Raw genomic sequence first — 20,755 nt, 5'->3', positions numbered from 1 at the left:
AATGAGTTGGGAGACAAAAGTTTGCTAAACAGGCTTTTGAAAAGCCGGCTAAATACATCTATCCAGTGTAAAATATCAAAATCAGAGGCTAAGTCAATGATTAAAAACATGTTAAAAAGTTGTGGGCAAGATATAAAATGGGACAGGAAGATAAAGGAGTGGATTTTGCACATTGTAAATCCAGAGGTTCGGTAGGGTCGCCGTAGTATTAAGGTGTCGAAAAAGAAGAGGGAATTTCTATAGCGGAATGAGACTAGGGGGATACCTAGACTAAACAAAACATTACAGTTAATAGGAAAAGAACATAACTCAGGAAATTGTGAGATTTTGTAACGCACAGAAAGAGGGAAACATGTCTCTTTACTGATATGGGAAAATTTAATAGAGAAAAGGGTTTTTCGGCAAAAGGAAAATAGGAGGGCAGGGGGGGAAAGTTTATCCTTAGAGATCTTTTGTTCAAGGGTCCCATCATAGAGTAATAAAGCATATGATTGAATTTTTAAAGAACACTGGACTCATTGACAGAATATAGGCTTTTATTTGTATTTATTTTGTTCTTTGTTTGTTTGGTTTGTTTATTTTTGTAGCTTGCAGGCTACTAGCATTCTCAAGAGGGCTTTAGCAGTGATGATCATGCGCAATTTATCTGGAGGGTGGCGGTAGTGCGCTAAGTTAGTCCGGCATCCGCCGTTAAACAAGCAACTGGAAGAAGAAGAAATGTTTGAACGGCAGAGGCGGCGGCGCGGTCTTCTCTCTCTTCTCCCGCTGACGTTACAGCCCCACGCATCGCGGGCGTAAGTGAAGAGGCGAAGATGATGGCGGTGGTGCTGGAGCGAAGCTTCATTGAGATCTGCGGATTCGAGAGGGAAACTCTCCACCGGTTCAGAGACGTTTTCATATGCAGGACCTCGGTAAGAGATCCGCCTCCGTTTGCAGCGCTCTGCTCTCCGCCTCCTCTGCTTTATTTCTATATCTAACAATGGTTTATACGCTTGTGGTTAGCAATAATAAGCTTAACAAACAGCTAGCACGCTGTTTGACGTTAGCGGTGTTTAGCTAATGTAGCTAATGTACCTGCCAACGCTGTCATTAAAACATCCAGTGGTGGAAGAAGTATTCAGATTACTTTTACTGCGTAAAAGTTCTAATACGCACACTGTACGAAACACTCAGTTACAGTAAAGTTCAGTCTCATTTCTGATAAAACATCAGATGTAATAAAATACATGCGTGTTTAGGGTTTAGTAAATCTTAATGTGTAAAGTAATCCAAAGTAACTAAAGCTGCAGAGTAAGTAGTGAGGGAAGAACAAACGAGATCGCTTAATGTCCAAAATATCACACTACAAGTTAACCTTAAACGATCCTAAATGGATCTCTGGATCTCTGTGTCCACAACTCTCTCGTCCGTCTGTCGTCGTCTGTGTGTGTGTGTGTGTGTGTGGTGGGTATTTATCTGGGTCGTGCACGCATTACAGAAGTCTTTTCTGTCCAGTGAAACCTCATGCAAAGGTGTTTTCTCGTCTAGTGAAACATCATAAAGTATGGCTTCGTCTTCAGTGAAACATCATAAGGTGTGTTGTCTAATGAAACATCATAAAGTGTGTTTTCTGTCTAAGAAACATCATAAGGTGTGTTTTCGTCTAATGAAACATCATAAAGTGTGTTTCTGTCTAGTGAAACCTCATAAAGTGTGTTTTCGTCTAGTGAAACCTCATAAAGAAAAGTGGTTTTCGTGGTTTAGGTAAAACATCATAAGGTGTGTTTTCTGTCTATGAAACATCATAAGGTGTGTTTTCGTCTATGAAACATCATAAGGTGTGTTTTCTGTGTACAGGTGTGAGTGCTCTCCTGGCGGAGTAAAAGTTTCCGACAGCGGTACCCAGACATGGCTAGAAGTGGAAGCTGCTGTCTGTCACCAGCAACACATTAATTCACTGGTCAGTCACACCTCCTCTAATACACACTGGAAACACCTAACCCTAACCCCCCTAACCCTAACCCTCCTCTATCACACAATTGGAAACACATGGAGTCCTCTAATACACACTGGAAACACTTGGAGTCCCTCTAATGCACACTGAAACACATTAGGGAGTCCCTAATACACACTGAAAACACATGGAGTCCCTTCATCACACACTGGAAACACATGGAGTCCCCTAATGCAATAATTATAAAACACATAGGAGTCCTTATACACACTATAAACACATGGAGTCCCTCTAATACACTATAAACACATGGAGTCCCTCTATACACACTATAAAACACATGGAGTCCTCTTATACACACTATAAACACACATGGAGTCCTCTTTTATACACACTATAAACACATGGAGTCCTCTTATACACACTATAAAACACATGGAGTCCTCTTTATATACAATAATATAAACACATGGAGTCCTCTTTATACAATAATTATAAACACATGGAGTCCTTTAATACACACTGGAAACACATGGAGTCCTCTTTATACACACTCATGCAAACACATGGAGTCCTCTTAATACACACTGGAAACACATGGAGTCCCTAATGCACACTATAAACACATGGGAGTCCTCTTATACACACTATAAAAACACATGGAGTCCTCTAATACACACTCGGAAACACATGGAGTCCTCTAACACAAACTATAAACACATGGAGTCCCTCTATAATACACACTATAAAACACATGGAGTCCCTCTAATACACACTGGAAACACATGGAGTCCCTCTTAATGCACACTATAAAACACATGGAGTCCCTTAATGCACACTATAAACACATGGAGTCCCTAATACTAGATACACTAATAAACACATGGAGTCCTCTACACACACTATAAACACATGGACTCCACTACCGGCCAACACAGACATTCCTTTCTTTACGTCAACATTTATCACATGGAACACAAACTGCATTTAAAATCTGTCTGTCTGTCGGTCTGTCTGTCTGTGTGTCTGTCTGTAGGTGTACGTCCGGGACTCGGTGCAGCTGGTGGAGAGTCTCTGACACCAACCTGCTGAACAATGCGTGAGATCCTCGCTGAGTCACTGCAGTAGTTCTGCCCGAGGAGTCCACATCCAGGAGACGCCAACAATGTGGTCATCCTCATCTCCACCAATCAGAGCGTCCACAGGCTGCTGCTGCCGCACCCGTCACGCATGTACCGCAGCGTGAGTAAACATGAACCCAAACTCAGTCTGTGGATGCTTTTACAGTCTCCAGCAGTGAGATGAGTTTGAGTTGGAGACGCGTTAACATTTAAGTTTTTAATTTGTTGAAAATCTGCAGAAATCTGAAAACTCGCGAAAAGCAGCAGCTGCAGTCCTCCTTTAAATAACGCTGGCTCTAACCGGTTCTTCCGCTGGTTCCAGGATCTGGTGACGGAGTTGCACATGCAGTCGGCTTCAATCGAGCTTATGTTGAGCCTGCAGGACGCTGCTCACAGCGCCGTCATCCCCGGCTCGCTGAGTCCGACCACCGGCACCGCCTGGCTCAGTCTATCTGGAGAGGCTCACTACGCCCTGGCTGCACCGGCCGGAGGCATCGTGGTGCTCTCTCTGCCGCCGTACGGCACGCAAGGTACACACCGGCTAATGTCTGAATATCTGCCACCGCAAGGTACGCAAGGTACAAAACCGGCTAAGTCTCAATATCTGCCACCGCAAGGTACGCAAGGTACAGACCGGCTAATGTCTGAATCTCTGCCACCGCACGGCACGCAAGGTACAGACCGGCTAATGTCTGAGTCTCTGCCACCGCAAGGCACGCAAGGTACAGACCGGCTAATGTCTGAATCTCTGCCACCGTACGGCACACAAGGTACAGACCGGCTAATGTCTGAATCTCTGCCACCGCACGGCACGCAAGGTACAGACCGGCTAATGTCTGAATCTCTGCCACCGTACGATAATAAGGTACAGACCGGCTAATGTCTGAGTCTCTACACCGCAAGGTACGGCGGTACAGACCGCTAATGTCTGAGTTCTCTGCCACCCACGCAGCAAGGTACAGACCGCTAATGTCTTGAAATCCCGCCACCGTACGGCACGCAAGGTACAGACCGGCTAATGTCTGAGTCTCTGCCACCGCACGGCACGCAAGGTACAGACCGGCTAATGTCTGAGTCTCTGCCACCGCACGGCACGCAAGGTACAGACCGGCTAATGTCTGAGTCTCTGCCACCGCACGGCACGCAAGGTACAGACCGGCTAATGTCTGAGTCTCTGCCACCGCACGGCACGCAAGGTACAGACCGGCTAATGTCTGAGTCTCTGCCACCGCGACGCACGCAAGGTACAGACCGCTAATGTCTGAGTCTCTGCCACCGCATCGCACGCAAGGTACAGACCGCTAATGTCTGAATCTCCCCCACCATTCGCACACAAGGGACAGACCGGCAACGTCTGAGTCTCTGCCACCGCAACGGCACAAGGGACAGACCGCTAATGTCTGATGTCTACGCCTGCCGCCCATTAATACCTGGCATGGACACTGCCGGGTATTAACTTTACTGTTGGACCGGTCCAATACATGTTGGACCAGTCCAATATGACTGTCAGTTGAAATAAACCTTTTGTTGTAAGAAAATGATGAATCTATTTTGATGCGTTTTCCTGTAACTTTTGTAATTTTACATGTGTTTAAAAATTGTGTGTGTGTGTGTGTGTGTGTGTGTGTGTGTGTGTCTCTTTCTGTCTCTCTCTGTGTTCAGGCAGCGTGTCGGTGGTGGAGCTGAAGAGGAGCTCCATGATGCGGAGGTTTTCCGGCTGGATGCCGACAGCGATCCGTGGAGACCAGAGTCCGTCTGACCGAGCGCTGAGTCTGGCTGTCAGAGAGCTGGAGGAAGACTGTTATCTTCGCTTGTGTCAGGGACCTGCACAAGCTGCGCGATGTGGTCCTTCACGGTGAGAAACTCCACGAAGCTTCATACCGCATATAGACCGAACATACCGGTTCTCCACAGGGCTTCTGCACTCGTAACAGGTCTAAAGTAGTCTAAAAGTCCAAAATCAAAGTTTCAAATCAAAATGTTTGACAGCTGGCTTACTAACTAACCCTAGAACTACCCCTAACCGCTTGACATGAAACGATACTGAAGAATTTTACCACAATTGAATTTTGTTTCTTGTTGTAGTTTCGAAACATTGATGTAATTGATTGCTGAGTGTTAATATTCTGAGTACTGCAGCATTCATGAAACTAGTTTTTAGATGCTTTGAAGCTTTTGGCTTATTTTTTGACATCTTTTTGTTTTGAGTTTTTTTATGTTGAAACATAAGACTTTGTAACTTATAAAAGGCTGAGAGGGCGGTCTGGTGTCTGCCGCTCGGTCTTTTCTCTTGTTGTCTTGATGGTTTTTTTCTCTTTTTCAAGGTGTTTTGTGATTATTTTTCAACAATTTTGCAGTTTTTTCCAGCAATTGTTGTGTTGTAATCGGCCTAGGGCTGGGTACACCGAACGCTGATACTTTTATGGTATCGGAAAAATACTCCAATCCTACGATGTATCGAAAAAACCTTTTATCTTTCGTGCCAAATTTCAGTTCCAAAGCGTCTGAGCCGTAAGCGAAAGTTTATCTGTCCTCTCTGCATATTCAATACAGAGCAGAGCTCGACCGACGCAAACGGAGAGGTGGTGGACGGAGTAAACTCGTTTGCAGTTTTGTTGAAGTCTCCAGAGAGTTCTCGGTTGGTTTCGGAGTGTGGTTACAGTTTTTAAAACTTCACGCAGACAGCGTTTGCTGCGATGTGATATTAATGGCGAGGTGATATTAATGGCGAGGTGAAAGCGGTCGCGGTGCTGCTGACGTTACACTTCCTCTTACAAGCAGCCACAACGGTGGTTTCTTCTTCCCTGATGACTGACTGACAGGCTGAGCTTGCAAGGCACTTTTATTAATGTTACTGAGTGAGCAGTTTTACCAGAATTTTTTAATTTTGATAACGGGTTTTGATTTGACAATTAAGGTGGAAAATAAAAAGCTTTTGTGTTTAATGTATTTTTGTTGATGTTGGAAATGGATTTTAAAACATATGGTATCGAAATAAGTATCGTTAGGAATCGGTATTGAAACTGAGGTATCAAAATTGGCACCGGATCGAAAGATTCTGAACGATACCCAGCCCTAAATCGGCCTCTTGTGATTCTTGTTACTGCAGCGTTATTGTGTGTGTGTGTGTGTGTGTGTGTGTGTGTGTGTGTGTGTGTGTGTGTGTGTGTGTGTGTGTGTGTGTGTGTGTGTGTGTGTGTGTGTGGAGCAGGCTATATGTGTTAGAGGCCAAGATGTTGGACATATGTAGATATTATTATTATTATTATTATTATTATTATTATTATTATAATAATAAATAATATATATAATAATATAAGTTTTCTGTGTGTGTTTGTGTGCTGGAGGCTGACATGTTGGACTACATGTAGATATAATTATTATTATTATTATCAATAAATAATATAAGTTTTGTGTGTGTTTAGGAGCAGGCGTAGTGCTGGAGGCCGATATGTTGGACTACATGCCGCCTGTAAAGGCGCTGAAGCGAACCCTGGTAACGCCAACGGCGCGCCTGGCGCTCTCCCCAACATCGGTCTGTGTCTCTGCGTCTACCTCGCCGCCCTCAGAGGGGACAGTTCAGATGCTGCAACTGGTCACCGCAACCAGCTACAGCCTCAACACATCTCCTCCCTCTTCACCACACAGGTAGTGGTGTCACTTCCTGTCTCTCATCTAGCCTTAAAACACCTCCACATACACAACATTAAATATCTGATCAGATTATCACCAAGGATTTACTGAATCAATTCTGTGTTCCCTGAAAAATGTTAAACTCTTTTTTATTTTTTTTTTATTTTTTTTTTTTCTTCAGCAAAATATTTGACTTTTTCCTTAAAAAATATTGGCCTTTTCAACCAGCACCAGAACCTGGACCAGGCCTCTGTTCTGACTCTCGGTTGTTTTATGAGATAAACCGCTTTTAATGACTTTGTCAATAGGAGACTCTTGGTGGATTTCTCTCTGGCCCCCGGACAGACATCTGGGGTGTCTGGTGGACAAATCCAACACCGCCAGCTGCCAAATACATCAACTTTGAGGAGTGAGTCTCAGAGTTTATGTCTGTCATCATTACAGCTTTTACATCTGGGCGAAGTTTATCCGGGCTCTCTACTTTAAAATACAAGTTCAAGCAGAGGTTTCCCTGGTGTCTGTCTAGTTTTGTAGTGTTTGACGCCTCCAGGAAGTTTGCTAAAGATATTTGTCTAAATGTAGTATTGTAGTCTCAGTATACAGAGTTGTGCAGTGTGAAGGCTCAGTATACAGAGTTGTGCAGTGTGTGAAGCTCAGTGTGTGAAGCTCAGTATACAGAGTTGTGCAGTGTAGAAGCTCCAGTATAACGGAGTTGTGCAGTGTGTGAAGCTCAGTATACGGGAGTTGTGCAGTGTGTGGGAGACATCTCTCAGCTGATTGGATCAGAATGAGAAGCAGAACATGCCGACCTTCTGACTCTCTGATGATCATTATGGGCTCTGATCCTGGTTCTGTGTTTCAGTAACTCGGCAGGTCAGTGGAACCAGGTGTTTGTTCAGCCTCCGCCTGAAGAAGAAGTTCACATCGGAGCAGACCAGGACCCCAGAGTAAGACCTGATACTCTGAACCCCTAACCCTCTGACTATAAGATACACATACTCAATATACAAGAAATAATAAATACAAGAGAATACAATAAAAACTATTCAAAAATATACACTGGAACCAATGTACAAACATAAATACAGGTGGCGCACACATGCACGCTCACACAGACAGAGACACACACCCACACACACACACACCAAGACACGCACACTGAGACACACACACACACACACACACACACACGTGTGCTGTTTGGATTAATAACTGACAGAGAAACTGTTTAAATAAAGGTCTGTTTGTGCGTTAACAGGAAACGTACCTGGAGGTTCTCTCTCCGGCCCGGCCACAGCTTCAGCCATCGTTAAAGCTCTACAGGTGAGAAACTAACGCTGTAGTTAGAGCTCTACAGGTGAGAAACTAACGGTGTAGTTAGAGCTCTACAGGTGATAAACTAACGCTGTAGTTAGAGCTCTACAGGTGAGAAACTAACGCTGTAGTTAAAGCTCTACAGGTGATAAACTAAAGCTGTAGTTAGAGCTCTACAGGTGAGAAACTAACGCTGTAGTTAAAGCTCTACAGGTGATAAACTAACGCTGTAGTTAGAGCTCTACAGGTGATAAACTATAGCTGTGGTTAGAGCTCTACAGGTGATAAACTAACGCTGTGGTTAGAGCTCTACAGGTGAGAAACTAACGCTGTGGTTAGAGCTCTACAGGTGAGAAACTAATGCTGTAGTTAGAGCTCTACAGGTGAGAAACTAACGCTGTGGTTAGGGCTCTACAGGTGATAAACTAACGCTGTAGTTAGAGCTCTACAGGTGATAAACTAACGCTGTAGTTAGAGCTCTACAGGTGATAAACTAACGCTGTAGTTAGAGCTCTACAGGTGAGAAACTAACGCTGTGGTTAGAGCTCTACAGGTGAGAAACTAATGCTGTAGTTAGAGCTCTACAGGTGAGAAACTAACGCTGTGGTTAGGGCTCTACAGGTGATAAACTAACGCTGTAGTTAGAGCTCTACAGGTGATAAACTAACGCTGTAGTTAGAGCTCTACAGGTGATAAACTAACGCTGTAGTTAGAGCTCTACAGGTGATAAACTAACGCTGTAGTTAACGCTCTACAGGTGAGAAACTAACGCTGTAGTTAGAGCTCTACAGGTGATAAACTAACGCTGTAGTTAACGCTCTACAGGTGAGAAACTAACGCTGTGGTTAGAGCTCTACAGGTAAAGTTGGTTGTATCTGAAGAAGTGTGTGTGTTTCAGATCTTCCGGCGAGGCTCGGAGAGGATCTCTGATCTGTCCTGGGACAGTCTGAAGAAGGAGGTGACTGTTGCCGTGGAGACCGAGGTAATTTACTGTCTGTTGAAATATAAATACGCTCTGTCTGATCTCGGATCCTGTGCTGGGTGATAGGATATACGGTATAAGAGACGGTATGATAACCTTCAGCCAAAACATCACTTTGTGTCGTTGCTGACTCATAAGAACAGCTCCTACCCCAGGAACTGACCCTAAAGTCTGAAGCCCCGTTTACACGAAGGGAAGACGCAGATATTTTCCTGCGGTTTGGCCTCTCATTTACACAAAAACACAGTTTTTATATCACAGAAAACGATTATTTCTAAAAACTCCGGCCAAAGTGGAGATTTTGGAAAACCTCGTTTTCACGTTTGCATGTAAACTGAGACAAACCGCTGAGAGACAGAAAGAGGTAGTGATTGGTTGCTGTAGTTGCTATTGTCGGGATTCTGATTGGCTAACGTGGGCTTGAGCTTCTCGTTACACCGCCACCTACAGGTGCTACGTGCTCTTAACTGCATTGACGGCATTTATACACGGGTACATATAAACGAACACTTTTCTGAAAACGGAGAGGTTGAAATGTCCGTTTATGAAAATAGCCGGCCACGTGTAAACGTAGCATGATTCATGGATCAGGGGAGGCTCCACGCAGAGCTCTCGCCGTAGTGGCCTGAATTAAAATTACAGAACACGACAGACCTGTTATACTCCAGTGTGTGTGTGTGTGTGTGTGGTAGAGCGAGTGAGAGAGTGGTTATCTTCAGAGTGAGTAGTGACTCTAGAGTCATAGTGAGAGAACCAAAGAGTCTCCCCTGTTCTTTCTGACCAGGAGAAGTTACCCCTCTCCTTGATCTCATGGTGTTGATGGAGAAGGAGAACCAGGAGAAGTTAACCCTCTCCTTGATCTCATGGTGCTATGGAGAAGGAGAACCAGGAAATGAGTCATGTAGTTAAATGTTTCCAGGGGTGAGGTCAGGCTACGGCGTAGGGTCGGGATCTCGTACCTACGCACCGTGGCCATGATTTAACACCAAAGCATAAATCACGCTTAACCCTGTAGAGCTTTAGAAAGGGTCCGATTAGGTCAGACCAGACGGTGACCGTGGCTTCATTTGGTTACATTCAGACCTGGCTAACCAAACCAAAACCAGATAAATGGGTTAGGGTCATTCAGACCTGGCTAACCAAACCAAAACCAGATAAATGGGTTAGGGTCATTCAGACCTGGCTAACCAAACTAAAACCAGATAAATGGGTTAGGGTCATTCAGACCTGGCTAACCAAACCAAAACCAGATAAATGGGTTAGGGTCATTCAGACCTGGCTAACCAAACTAAAACCAGATAAATGCTTTTAAAACATGACTTAATCATCTTAATCAATCTACTTTCTGTTTCCTCTCCTCCTTTCTTTCTTCCCGTTGCAATAGGAAACGTTGATGTGGACTTCATCTTTGAAACATTCTTGATATCGAGATATTTTTGTGCTGTGATTTAAAATATTTCAGTCTGTTAAACAAGGACAGAGCAGATGGTAATGTTTCTTTCTCTCTCCCTCTGTTCTTCCCCCTCTTTTAGCTGCAGAGCAGCGTTACAGAGTTTGAGTTTTCTCAGGAGGATTACCGCCAGCTGCAGGTGGAGTTCTGGTCCCGGTTCTACGCCTGCTGTCTGCAGTACCAGGAGTCTCTGTCAGAACCGCTGGGTCTCACTGTCAGCCCAAACACACACATGGCCTGTCTGCTGAAGAAGGTTAGGCTCTTATTCTGAAAATATTCACACACATGGCCTGTCTGCTGAAGAAGGTTAGGCTCTTATTCTGAAAATATTCACACACATGGCCTGTCTGCTGAAGAAGGTTAGGCTCTTATTCTGAAAATATTCACACACATGGCCTGTCTGCTGAAGGTTAGGCTCTTATTCCTTAACTCTTCATAGATTAGTTTGAATCAGCAAATCAATGTTTTTAACGGAGTCCTGGTGTGGAAACAGACAACTAGAGCCCAAACTAAGGAAATAAGAAACTTAGTTGGTGTGTTTGTGTTTCAGGGCTTTGTGTCGTTCCTGCTGCCTTGTTTTGCTGTGGATCACCTGTACCTGTCCTATGACGAGTACCTGTTCTCAGAGGAGGAGACGCCGCTCACCGAAGGTAACTACACCTTTAACCAACCGACCCCAAACTTTAGCTGTACCTTTTAATCTTTAACCAACCGACCCCAAACTTTACCTGTACCTTTAAGCAACTGACCCCAAACTTTAGCTGTACCATTAAGCTTCATACATTGGATGCCGACTTTAACTTTGCTTTTTCTGCGCTTTTGACCTGATTTTTTTTGTGCTTTTTCTGAAGTTTTTGACCCATTTAGACAGACAGCTGACAGGGTTTCTGTGTTCTTATGTTCCTAGACCCTGAGGTTGGGCGGGACGTCCTGCAGCTGGTGCAGTGCCTGCGTCTGGTCAGTGATGCTGTTTCTGGAGAGATGGCATACGAGATGGAGAAAGCTCTGGAACACCTTCAGTCACCGGAGAGGGCGGCAGAACTCGTCCTGGAGAACATGCTGTCCAACGACAGGTATGTCACGCTTAACGCCATTCATATTATATTATTATGTGAGCTTTTATTAAGCTAAGAGGGAATATACAGTGGTGCTCATACATGACCCCATGCTAAAGTTGACTAAAAAGAGGAATAAAAAAATCATCTTTTGGAAATTGATCTTAATGCCTTAATTAAAAAATGAGGGAAAATACAACCTTTTAAGGTCACCAATTTCTTAGTGAATGAATAATGTATCATAAATAAATAAATGTTCTTCCCTAAAATACAGGGGGCATGAGTCAGTACCCCCCTATGTTAGATTCCCATAGAGGCAGCAGATGGTTATTATAAAGGCCCCCCATCATCGCATACCCTTCACCATACCCCCCATCATCGATACCTTCACCATACCCCCATCATCACATACTTTTCACCATAACCCCACACATCACATACCTTCACCATACCCCCATCATCCATACCCTTCACCATACCCCCACATCACATACCCTCTACCATACCCCACACATAACTTCACCATAACCCCCACACACAAACCTTCAAACCCCCACACAAACTCACCATACCCATCACACAACCTTCACCAAACCCCACAAACCCTTCACCATACCCCCCACACACAACTTCACCAACCCCCACACATCACATACCTTCACCAACCCCCACACACACAACCCTTCACCATACCCCCACATCATCACATACCCTTCACCATACCCCCACATCACATACCCTTCACTATACCCCCATCATCACATACCCTTTCACCATACCCCCACACATCACATACCCTTCACCATACCCCCACATCATCACATACCCTTCACCAACCCCACACACATACCCCACCATACCCCCACACATCACATACCCTTCACCATACCCCCACATCATCACATACCCCTCTCATCATACCCCACACACACAACCTTCTACCACCCCCACACATCACACAACCCTTCACCATACCCCCCCACAACTTTCACCAACCCCCCATCACACAACCCCACCATACCCCCCACCACAACCTCACCACCCCACACACCTCCCCCACACACACACACAACTTCACCAACCCCCACACACACAACTCACCAACCCCCACAACCAACCCTTCACCAACCCCCACACACACATACCCTTACCATACCCCCACATCATCACATACCCTTCACATACCCCATACATCACATACCCTTCACCATACCCCCACACATCATCACATACCTCAACCATACCCACACACATCACATACCTTCACCTACCCCCACATCACATACCCTTCACCACCCCACATCACATACCCTACCATACCCCACACACACATACCCTTCACCATACCCCCCACATCACATACCCTTCACCATACCCCCATCACACATACCCTTACCATACCCCCACCACACAACCACCATACCCCCCACACATCACAACCCTACTACCCCACACATCACAAACCCTTCACCATACCCACACACACATACCCTTCACCAACCCACACACACAACCACCCCACATCACAACTCACCAACAAACACCACACCCACATCACACATACCCTACCATACCCCCCACATACAACCCTTCACCATACCCCACACACATCACATACCCCCACATACCCACATCATCACATACCCTTACCATACCCCCACAACATCACATACCCTTACCTACCCCCACATCATCACATACCCTACCATACCCCCACATCACATACCCTTACCATACCCACAACACACTCCACCCACACACACATACCCTTCACCATACCCCCCACATCACATACCCTTCACCATACCCACCACATCACATACCCTTCACCATACCCCACCACATACCCACACCCAACATCACATACCCTTCACCATACCCCACAACATACCTACCATACACCACCACATACCCACCATACCCCACACATACCCTTACCATACCCCCATCACACAACCTTACCAACCCCCCAACACAACCCTCACCATACCCACACACAACCCTCACCTACCCCACACACAACCACCAACCCCCCACATCACAAACCTTCACCAACCCCCCACACACACATACCCTTCACCAACCCCCACACACACATCCCTTCACCATACCCCCCACATCACATACCCTTCACCAACCCCATCATCACATACCTTCACCATACCCCCCTACACATCACATACCCTTCACCATACCCCCATCAACACATACCCTTACCATACCCCCACCATCACATACCCTTCACCATACCCCCCACACATCACATACCCCTCACCAACCCCCATCACACATACCCTTCACCATACCCCCACATCATCACATACCTTCAACCTACCCCACCATCACATACCTTCACCAACCCCCACATCATCACATACCCCCTTCACCATACCCCCACACATCACAACCCTTCACCATAACCCCCCACATCACATACCCTTCACTACCCCACACATCACATACCCTTCACCATACCCCACACATCACATAACCTTCACTATACCCCCCACATCACATACCCTTCACAACCCCCCACATCACATACCCTTCATCATACCCCCACATCATCACACAACCTCCACCATACCCCCACATCATCACATACCCTCACATACCCCCTACATCATCACATACCCTTTCACCATACCCCCACATCATCACATACCCTTCACCATACCCCCACACATCACATACCCTTTACCATACCCCCATCATCACATACCCTTTCACATACCCCCACATCACATACCCCCACAACCCCACACATCACAACCCACCACCCCCACACACACATACCCTTCACCAACCCCCATCATCACACATACCCTTCACCAACCCCCCCACATCATCACATACCCTTCACCAACCCCCACAATTAACCCCCACACACATACCCAACCCACCCACCCCTCACCATACCCCCCACACATCACATACCCTCACCATACCCCACACACATAACCTACCATACCCCCACATCACAAACCCTTTCACCAACCCCCCCATCACATCACATACCCTTCACCATACCCCACACATCACATACCCTTCACCATACCCCCATCATCACATACCCTTCAACTATACCCCCATCATCACATACCCTTCACCATACCCCCATCATCACATACCCTTCACCATATACCCCCATCATCACACATACCCTTCACCATACCCCATCATCACATACCCCTTTACCATACCCCCATCATCACATACCCCTTCACCATACCCCCATCATCACATACCCTTCACCATACCCCACATCATCACATACCCTTCACCATACCCACATCATCACATACCCTTCACCTATACCCCCACACATCACATACCCTTCACCATACCCCCATCATCATCACATACCTCTTCAACCATACCCCCATATCACATACCCTCACCATACCCCCAAATCATCACATACCCTTCACCATACCCCCACATCATCATCACATACCCTTCACCATACCCCCCAGATCACATACCCTTCACCATAACCCCCATCATCACATACCCTTCACTATACCCCCACATCATCACATACTCTTCACCATACCCCCAAATCATCACATACCCTTCACCATACCCCCAGATCACATACCCTTCACCATAACCCCCATCATCACATACCCCTTCACTATACCCCCCATCATCACAACCCACACATACCCCCACATCACACATACCCTCACCATACCCCCACATCATCACATACCCCTTCACCATACTCCCCATCATCACATACCCTTCACCATAACCCCCATCATCACATACCCTTCAGATACCCCCACATCATCACATACCCCACCATACACCCCATCATCACATACCCTTCACCATACCCCCACATCATCACATACCCTTCACCATACTCCCCCATCATCACATACCCTTCACCATACCCCCCCATCATCACATACCCTTCACCATACAAACAACTCACAACACACACACACACACAGTAGCCTAAGAACAGAATAGCTTACTTATTATTATTTTTATTATGATCATTTCTCGTGCGCCCTGCTTTATTTCCCTATCCAAGTAATGGTCTTTATAACGTGGATCAAGTACAGTCGCGATGAAGTGCAGAGGATCCGAATAGATCTCACTGAAACGTGTGCGGACAGACTTTAAGAGCACTTTTCATTGTTTTCACTCCGTGGTCCGTCTCAACCTCGTTGCCTAGGAGACGCTCTGCAGGTGGACCGGATTGGGTACGGACACACGTGCAGGTCGCGGTTTCTGTTTGCATCATCACAACATTTCGGCCGTATTGTTTCGGTGATAAAAGTATTCTGGCCGAAAACCGAAAATGCCCTTTTGGGCCATTTCATTTTCGGTGGCCGAATATTCGGTGCATCCCTAATGAAGTTGAATGACTCTGAGAGAGGGAATGTGTTCTGCAGTGATAATGTGATCGAGGACATCCAGAACAAACTGCAGGACATCCGTAACCCGCTGGCAGCCATGATGGTTCTGCTGAGAGAGATGGACCTGGAGACGGACTCGGAGGTCGGAGGAGACGCACACCTCACACCTGGTGGGGAGAGAAACAAGAACACACACACACACACACTGTCCTGGTTCTGATACGTAGACCCAGGAAATATTAGGTCCTTTTTCTTGAAATATTACAAATTGTATTTGCCTATGTGGACTCTTGTTTTTGACCCTTCCTGATTTTTTGTGTGTGTGTCTGGCAGGTGCGAGTGTGAACACGAGGATCAGCCTGTCTCAGCTGTACGGCAGCAGCTCGGCTGTTTCTGTCGTCTGTCAGGCCGTCTGTCACATGACCATGACCAGAGCGCTGTTCTGCAGAGACCTGCTGATCCTGCAGAAACTCTACCTGCGCTTCGGAGACAACGTACTCTCTCACTCACACACACACACACGCAGAGACACATACAGACACACACAAGCTGATATACATACACACACACACACGCAGTGACACATATACACACACTCACGCAGAGACATATACACTCACACACAGAGACACATACACACATACACACACACACACACACACACACACACAGAGACCCATACAGACACACACACACGCAGAGACACATACAGACGCATACATTAGAGCTGGGCAATATATCAATATCTATCGATATCGTGATATGAGACTAGACATCGTCTTAGATTTTGGATATCGTAATATCATAATATGACATAAGTGTCTGTTCCTGGTTGTAAAGGCTGCTTTACAGTAAAGTGATGTCATGTTCTGACTAGGGGTGGGAATCACCACAGGCCTCACGATACGATATCATCACGATACTTATGTCACGATACAATATTATTGCGATTTTAAACATATTGCAATATTCTGCGATATATTGCAATTTACCTTTTTTTCCAACTCTAAAGGACAATTTTGTCAACATTTGTTTTATCTAAAAAGATAAATTTCTCTGTTTGTTCCTCTCACTTCAATTTTATTGCTGCAGACTGACCAACACATATATCATAAAAGATCGATACTTGGCGTCTGTGTATCGATACAGTATTGCCACGAAAAATATCGCGATACTATGCTGTATCGATATTTTTCCCCCACCCCTAGTTCTGACCTTACCAGACTGTCGTAGCTGTTCTATTATTCACCTTTACCCACTTAGTCATTATATCCACATTACTGGTGATTATTTATCTAAACTCTCATTGTGTAAATATTTTGTGAAAGCACCGATGGTCAACTCTACAATATCGTTACGGTATCGATATCGAGGTCATTGGTCAAAAATATCATGGTATTTGATTTTCTCCGTATCGCCCAGCCCTAACACACATATACACTCAACTAAAGGATTATTAGGAACACCCTACTAATACCGTGTTTGACCCCCTTTCTCCTTCAGAACTGCCTTAATTCTTGGTGGCATTGATTCAACAAGGTGCTGGAAGCATTCTTTAGAAATGTTGGCCCATATTGAGAGGATGGCATCTTGCAGTTGATGGAGATTTTGGGGAGGCACATCCAGGGCACAAAGCTCCCGTTCCACAACATCCCAAAGATGTTCTATTGGGTTGAGATCTGGTGACTGTGGGGGCCATTTTAGTACAGTGAACTCATTGTCATGTTCAATAAACCAATTTGAAATGATTGGAGCTTTGTGACATGGTGCATTATCCTGCTGGAAGTAGCCATCAGAGGATGGGTACATGGTGGTCATAAAGGGATGGACGTGGTCAGAAACAATGCTCAGGTAGGCTGGGGCATTTAAATGATGCCCAATTGGTATTAAGGGGCTTAAAGTGTGCCAAGAAAAACATCCACCACACCATTACACCACCACCAGGATTGCAGCATACTGATGTTTTTCCTTTTTCAGACCATTCTTTGTAAACCCTAGAAATGGTTGGTGGGTGAGAATCCCAGTAACTGAGCAGACCAGCCCGCTCTGGCAGCAACAACCATGCCATGCTCAAAGTTGCTTAGATCACCTTCTTTCCCATTCTGACATTCAGTTTGGAGTTCAGGAGATTGTCTTAGACCTGGACCACACCCCTAAATGCATTGAAGCAGCTGCCATGTGATTGGCTGATTAGGTAATTGCATTAACGTAAAAATCTTACAGGTGTTCCTAATAATCCTTTAGGTGAGTGTATACCCAGATTGTTCGCCATGATGTAAAGTTGAAGATAAGTGCACCCTCTGCTGGACTTCATGTTAAACTACTTCAAAGACTGAAGGAGGGATTCACCACACTTACTCCTGATTTCCACTAGATGCATAACGTTGATCGGCCTCGGCCATGCTGTTCGCTGCTCGTCCCGCCCATCCAACACCCACCAGGTCCGATTTGTCGCAATTCACATAAGAATAGAAACCACCAAACCACCAGCAGTTAGTTTCCATCCAGAGGAGGAGAGGGGGAACAGCTCTGTACTAGGTGTAGTGCAGGGAGATATGATCCAATCGCGGAGCACGCTGGATTTTATTTAGAAAATTAACCGGATGTTTTATTTTGCTTCTGTGCTCCACTTCCTGTCCTGCGTTGATTGCCGCGGAGCTCTCTGGAGTCCCGCAAAATAGAAGCTCTGCCTATCTGTTCCAGAGGGCCGCGGACCGGAGCAGTGCTGGAGTCGGAACGCAGCCGCTATGCAGCCAGTGGAAATGCACACATTATACACACAATGCACAATAACTAACCCTAACCCTACCGTATAGTACCCTGTAAGTGTTAACTCTGTACCCTGTTAGTGTTAACGCTTCGGTAACGCTGAATACAGTTAGTGTTAACGCTTGCCCCGTTAGTGTTAACGCTGTACCCTGTTAGTGTTAACGCTGTACCTCGTTAGTGTTAACGGTGTACCCCCCGCTAGTGTTAACACTGTACCGTTAGTGTTAACGCTGTACCCCGTTAGTGTTAACGCTATACCCTTAAGTGTTAACTCTGTACCCTGTTAGTGTTAACGCTTGTAACCTGTTAGTGTTAACTCTGTACCCGTTAGTGTTAACGCTGTACCTCGCTAGTGTTAAGCCTAAACCCTGTTAGTGTTAACTCTGTACCCTGTATGTTAACGCTGTAAAAACTCGTTAGTGTTAACGCTTACCCGTAGTGTTAACGCTGTACCCGTTAGTGTTAAGCTGTACCCTCGTAGTGTTAACGTGTACCGTAAGTGTTAACACTGTACCTGTTAGTGTTAACACTGTACCCCTGTTAGTGTTAACGCTGTACCCTGGTGTAACACTGTACCCGTTAGGTTAACGCTGTCCCGTTAGTGTTAATCTATACCCGTTAGTGTTAACCTGTACCCGTTAGTGTTAACGCTTATACCCCTGTTAGTGTTAACTGTACCTCGATAGTGTTAACGTAACCCTGTTAGTGTTAACGCTGTACCCTGTTAGTGTTAACACTGTACCCTGTTAGTGTTAACGCGTACCCGAGCTGTACCCGTTAGTGTAACGTAAACCCCACCTGTACCCTTTAGTGTTAACACTGTACCCGTTAGTGTTAACGTAATTCCCGTAAGTGTTAACGTGTAAACCCTGTTAGTTTTGAGTGTACCCTGTTAGTGTTAAACCCTGTTAGTGTTAACCTAAAACTCGTTAGTGTTAAGTGTCCGTGTTAACTATACCCTGTTAGTGAATGTACCCTGTTAGTGTAAACCCGTTAGATACCTAAGTGTAATTACCCTTTAGTGTTAACTAATGATGTACCGTTAGTGTTAATCCCGTTAGTGTTAACCTGTACCCGTTAGTGTTAACGCTGTACCCCGTTATGTAACCAATAGTTAACTCTGTACCCTGTTAGTGTTAACGCTGTACCCCGTTAGTGTTAACGCTGAACAATCTAGTTAAGCTACACCCGCTAGTGTTAACGCTGTACCTGTAGGTGTTAACGCTTGCACTCGTTAGTGTTAACGGTGTACCCCGTTAGTGTTAACACTGTACCCTGTTAGTGTTAACGCTGTACCCTGTTAGTGTTAACGCTATACCCTGTAAGTGTTAACGCTGTACCCTGTTAGTGTTAACGCTGTACCCTGTTAGTGTTAACTCTGTACCCCGTTAGTGTTAACGCTGTACCCGTTAGTGTTAACGCTGTACCCTGTTAGTGTTAACTCTGTACCCCGTTAGTGTTAACGCTGTACCCTGTTAGTGTTAACGCTGTACCCTGTTAGTGTTAACGCTGTACCCCGTTAGTGTTAACGCTGTACCCTGTTAGTGTTAACGCTATACCCTGTTAGTGTTAACTGTACCCTGTTAGTGTTAACGCTGTACCCTGTTACTGTTAACGCTATACCCTGTTAGTGTTAACGCTGTACCCTGTTAGTGTTAACGCTATACCCTGTTAGTGTTAACGCTGTACCCTGTTAGTGTTAACGCTGTACCCTCTTAGTATAACGCTTATACCCTGTTAGTGTTAACTCTATACCCTGTTAGTGTTAACTCTGTACCCTGTTAGTGTTAACACTGTACCCTGTTAGTGTTAACTGTACCCCGTTAGTGTTAACGCTGTACCCTGTTAGTGTTAACGCTATACCCTGTTAGTGTTAACGCTGTACCCTGTTAGTGTTAACGCTATACCCTGTTAGTGTTAACTCTATACCCTGTTAGTGTTAACTCTGTACCCTGTTAGTGTTAACTGTACCCTGTTAGTGTTAACGCTTACCCCGTTAGTGTTAACCTTATACCCTGTTAGTGTTAACTGTACCCCTAAGTGTTAAGCTTGTACCCTGTTAGTGTTATGTAACCGTTAGTGTTAAGCTTGTACCCTGTTAGTGTTAACGCTATACCCTGTAAGT

General features: G+C 45.4%; 1 protein-coding gene across 1 annotated transcript; it reads left to right on the top strand.

The window, feature by feature from the left end:
• Positions 1–3,397: 3,397 nt before the first annotated feature.
• Positions 3,398–17,398, top strand: LOC120563696 (nuclear pore complex protein Nup160-like). Its single transcript, XM_039808053.1, has 13 exons — positions 3,398–3,584; positions 4,717–4,909; positions 6,480–6,702; positions 6,996–7,096; positions 7,550–7,560; positions 7,946–8,010; positions 8,900–8,983; positions 10,516–10,686; positions 10,984–11,083; positions 11,341–11,506; positions 15,898–16,031; positions 16,195–16,355; positions 17,365–17,398. Exons 1-13 carry the CDS (start codon positions 3,398–3,400, stop codon positions 17,389–17,391), a joined length of 1,623 nt encoding a protein of 540 aa, XP_039663987.1. The 3' UTR covers positions 17,392–17,398.
• Positions 17,399–20,755: the final 3,357 nt, after the last annotated feature.

Source organism: Perca fluviatilis, chromosome 8 (assembly GCF_010015445.1).
Source record: "Perca fluviatilis chromosome 8, GENO_Pfluv_1.0, whole genome shotgun sequence".
Classification (NCBI taxonomy): Eukaryota; Metazoa; Chordata; class Actinopteri; order Perciformes; family Percidae; genus Perca; species Perca fluviatilis.
Note: the sequence above shows the minus strand (reverse complement) of the source record. Positions and strands in the feature narration are given on the sequence as shown.

Bases quoted from the DNA above. Each gene is read 5' to 3' on its own strand.
- LOC120563696 (XM_039808053.1), top strand. From the start codon at position 3,398: ATGCAGTCGGCTTCAATCGAGCTTATGTTGAGCCTGCAGGACGCTGCT. The intron at 8,984-10,515 runs GTAATTTACTGT...CCCCTCTTTTAG, and splicing joins CTGTTGCCGTGGAGACCGAG to CTGCAGAGCAGCGTTACAGA. The intron at 11,084-11,340 runs GTAACTACACCT...TTATGTTCCTAG, and splicing joins GGAGACGCCGCTCACCGAAG to ACCCTGAGGTTGGGCGGGAC.